The sequence below is a fragment of the Calidris pugnax genome, unplaced genomic scaffold, assembly GCF_001431845.1.
Source record: "Calidris pugnax isolate Ruff unplaced genomic scaffold, ASM143184v1 scaffold145, whole genome shotgun sequence".
Lineage (NCBI taxonomy): Eukaryota > Metazoa > Chordata > Aves > Charadriiformes > Scolopacidae > Calidris > Calidris pugnax.
The window spans coordinates 531,769-535,349 of record NW_015090939.1 but is presented as its reverse complement, the minus strand read 5'-3'; the positions used below and the strand labels follow the sequence as shown (position 1 = coordinate 535,349).

General features: G+C 51.2%; 1 protein-coding gene across 1 annotated transcript in view; it reads right to left on the bottom strand.

Annotated features, from left to right (window-relative positions):
- Positions 1 to 1,957: 1,957 nt before the first annotated feature.
- ADAMTS8 (ADAM metallopeptidase with thrombospondin type 1 motif 8) overlaps positions 1,958 to 3,581 on the bottom strand; it is a gene marked incomplete at its 5' end in the record, with an annotated part of 40,445 nt that continues 38,821 nt past the window's right edge. Inside the window, one exon of the mRNA XM_014951820.1 lies at positions 1,958 to 2,952. Within this exon, the coding sequence (XP_014807306.1) occupies positions 2,220 to 2,952 (733 nt within the window). The remainder of the gene's footprint in view (positions 2,953 to 3,581) is intronic.

Here is a 3,581-nt window from a genome sequence, read left to right as displayed (position 1 = left end):
GCCTTCTCCCCTTCCTATGAGAAAAAGGCTGTTCCCACTTGAAATTCCATGTTTTGCTACCAAAAGCAGCCAAGGCAGGGTATGGGAATCCGCAGGGAAGCAGAGAGGGGCATTGGGAGAGACCCCGAATGGCTCGTGCAGGGATGGAAAAACCTTCCCAAATCCCATCCCTGCTCTCCAGGCACCAGCTCCTTGGGAATAAAGACCTCCAGCCTCCCCAGGCTTGGTTTTACACCCAGAATTACCTAAGCAAGGCTGGAGCCCGGTGCCAGATCCGAGCATCTTCAGGCATCTCCAAAATTCAAGCAGAGCTGAGAAAACAAGCACAGAGGGCACTGAAAGCCAAGGATGGGAGAGGAAAGGCTGGCACACCCAATCGTTTTCTCCAGGGGGGGGACACAATAGGCACTTCACAGCGAAAGCACTGAATTAGTAATTAATTAACCCTCATGACATCCCAGGGCAGAGGACGGCAACCCCATCCAAGCCTTTTGCCAAGGGATCCTGATTTTAAATCGGCCAAGCTGCCCATCCTGGACCTCCTGGGAGGGGGCGATGACAAAGCCGGGCTCTGCGTGGTGTTTTTTTTCCAGCAACAAGCCCCCAGCCAACCTTGCAAACAGAGCCTGTGACCTAGGAAAGAAGCCCTAGGAAAGAAGGAAAAGTAGGAAACAGCCTACGGATATGCTTGTTTTTCCCCTTGCATTCCAGCAGCCAGCCAAAAAGAAGGAAGGAAAGAAAGGAAGAAGGGAGGAAGGGAGGAAGGGAGGAAGGGAGGAAGGGAGGAAGGGAGGAAGGGAGGAAGGGAGGAAGGGAGGAAGGGAGGAAGGGAGGAAGGGAGGAAGGGAGGAAGGGAGGGAAGGAAGAAGGGAAGGAAGAAGGGAAGGAAGAAGGGAGGGAAGAAGGGAGGGAAGAAGGGAGGGAAGAAGGGGAGAAAGAAGGAGAGAAAGAAGGGGAGAAAGAAGGGGAGAAGGAAGGAAGGAAGGACAGAAAGAGAGGGAGAAAGAGAGGGAGAAAGAGAGGGAGAAAGAGAGGGAGAAAGAGAGGGAGAAAGAGAGGGAGAAAGAGAACATTAATCTTAATTTTCTTGTTATTCAGCGCCAGCTTTGTCAAGAGAGAAAAAGTTTCTTTCCATACAAAGAATGATGGTTTGCATAGTGTTTGAAAGATATCCTTTAGTCAAGCATAAGTAAACACAAGACACTATTTAAAAGAATAATTTACGGTAAGTTAAATCACAGTTTCTCTTTGGTAGCAATCGTGGGGAAGGATTGATAGGGTAGTATACCCTTTGGGATAGTGGACTTGGGACAATGATTGTGCCTTAAGTGAAGGTGGGATCTCGTCCTCCCTCACTGGCATGGCCACTGCACCTTCCTATACTGTCTGTCCTTACTAAGGAAAAATAAACTGACAGAAAATAGGTAGTGCGCTGAAACTAAGAGGTGCAAAACGAGGATGAAGAAATAAAGGTAAGTATTTGGAGGTGGAGTGGAAGAAAAGAGCCCAGGGAAGGAGGAGAATAAGACTAGGGGAGTTGGACCAGATGGTCTCTAGAGGTCCCAACTCTGACAATTCCGTGATTCCGTGACAAAAGAGGCCATGATAGGAAGGAATAAGGAAATAAGGAATAGGAAAGGAAAGAAGGAGGGAAGGAGGGAGGGAAAGGAGGGAGGAAAGGAGGGAGGAAAGGAGGGAGGGAAGAAGGGAAGAAGGGAAGAAGGGAAGAAGGGAAGAAGGGAAGAAGGGAAGAAAGGAAGAAGGGAGGGAAGAAGGGAAGAAGGAAGGGAAGAAGGGAAGAAGGGAAGAAGGAAGGGAAGAAGGGAAGAAAGGAAGAAAGAAAGAAAGGAAGAAAGAAAGAAAGGAAGAAAGAAAGAAAGGAAGAAAGAAAGAAAGGAAGAAAGAAAGAAAGGAAGAAGGAAGGGAAAAAGGAAAGAAGGAAGGAGAGAAAGAAAGAAAGAAAGGAGGAGAGAAAGAAAGAAAGAAAGAAGGAGAGAAAGAAGGAGACAAAGAAGGAAAGAAAGAAGGAAAGAAAGAAAGGAGGAAAGAAGGAAAGAAGGAAAGGAAAAGGAGTGATTCCTCCCCGTTGGTTGGGGTTTGTGGTTTGTTTTTTTTTTTGCCACCGCTATTCCCCGCTCTGAGGTAGACGTCGATGGGGTGGGGATGGACCACTGGAGAGTGGTTAATGTGTCTGGCATCCCGTCCATCCCGCCCCCGGCTCAGCACTGCCGTAGCAGGCAGGCGGCGGTGGCCGGCGGTGGCCCCGGCCAACTGCATTTCTCCGGGGCGGTGATTTTACCGGCGTAATCGATGCAGGAGGCGTTGCGCGTCCGCACGCCCTCCCCGCACGTTTGGGAGCAAGGGGACCAAGGACCCAGGCGCCAGAGAGGGCAGGGGACATCTCCGCAGGGCTTGATGTCCTCCGGTTTGAGGGCTCTGTCGCAGGTGGAGGAGGGTTGACCCTCCACGTCCCGGCACTCCACCGTCCGTCTCTGCCAGCCGGAGCCACACGTCTTGGAGCACTCGGACCAGTCGCCCAAGACCCACTGGGAGGTCAACATGGGTCGGATGACGTTGGCCGACTTCTTCTCTTTCCCCTTCTGCTTGCTGAAGGGGACGTCCTTGGGGATGAAGAAGGTGTACTTGACTTTGGGTGGGAAGACCTCGCTGGCGATGGTCAACAGCTGGACGGTCAGGGGTTCCGGGAGCTGTCGGAAGCTCTGCAGCCTCTCCAGGGTCGTCATGGAGCCGCTGTATTTCAGGATGGTGCCCTTGATGAGGATGTCCTGCTCCATGGCCGAGATGGCGAAGTCCCCGTTCAGCAGGTACTTGCCCTCAAGGGTCCTCAGGGCCAGGTAATTCCCGTCGTGACGGACCCCGCGGTGGCTGCGCTGTTTGATGTCGATGTTGGTTGCCCCGGCGGGGATGGTGACGATGTCGTTGTAGCCATATCTGCAGGGGGCAAAGGGGGACAGTCATTTTTCTGGGCTAATTAAGAGGAGACCCATGAAAAAGGTAGAACTTGGTGAGTGGGATCGTGGCTCTGAAGCCATCTCTCTGTAACCCAGAGCGCTCAAGAGCTGGAAATATTCCAGTTGTGCCAGATGTGTGCTCAGCTGGAAGATTTTGCACACAAAAATGAGCACCACGATCAAAAAGAGAGCCCAACGGTTACCAGCCTTGGTGGGAAATGCCCCTCACCCCCTTTCTTTTGGAATGGGTGAAGACTAAAAGCCTGGCTCTGCCCAGTGATGCTGTCACCGGTGAGGCTGAAGGACAGCATCAGATACCCTTCTTGACATATCCTTCGTATCATATCATGATATCGTGTCCATCACGATATGATATCCATCAGATATCATCTCATCAAGGATAGATATAGAGCAGCTGGACAGGAGATAGTTGGGGTGCTGCTGGCCTCATACACACACGGACATTGGTGCCAGATGGTGCTGCTAAAACCACATCAGTAGTTAAACAGTTAACTCAACAGACATCCCATATTGTAGATGACTCGGTATCAACTCGATAGCCGTTCCTAGTAGACAGTACGTTCCACGGCAGTAATATCATGGGTGGGT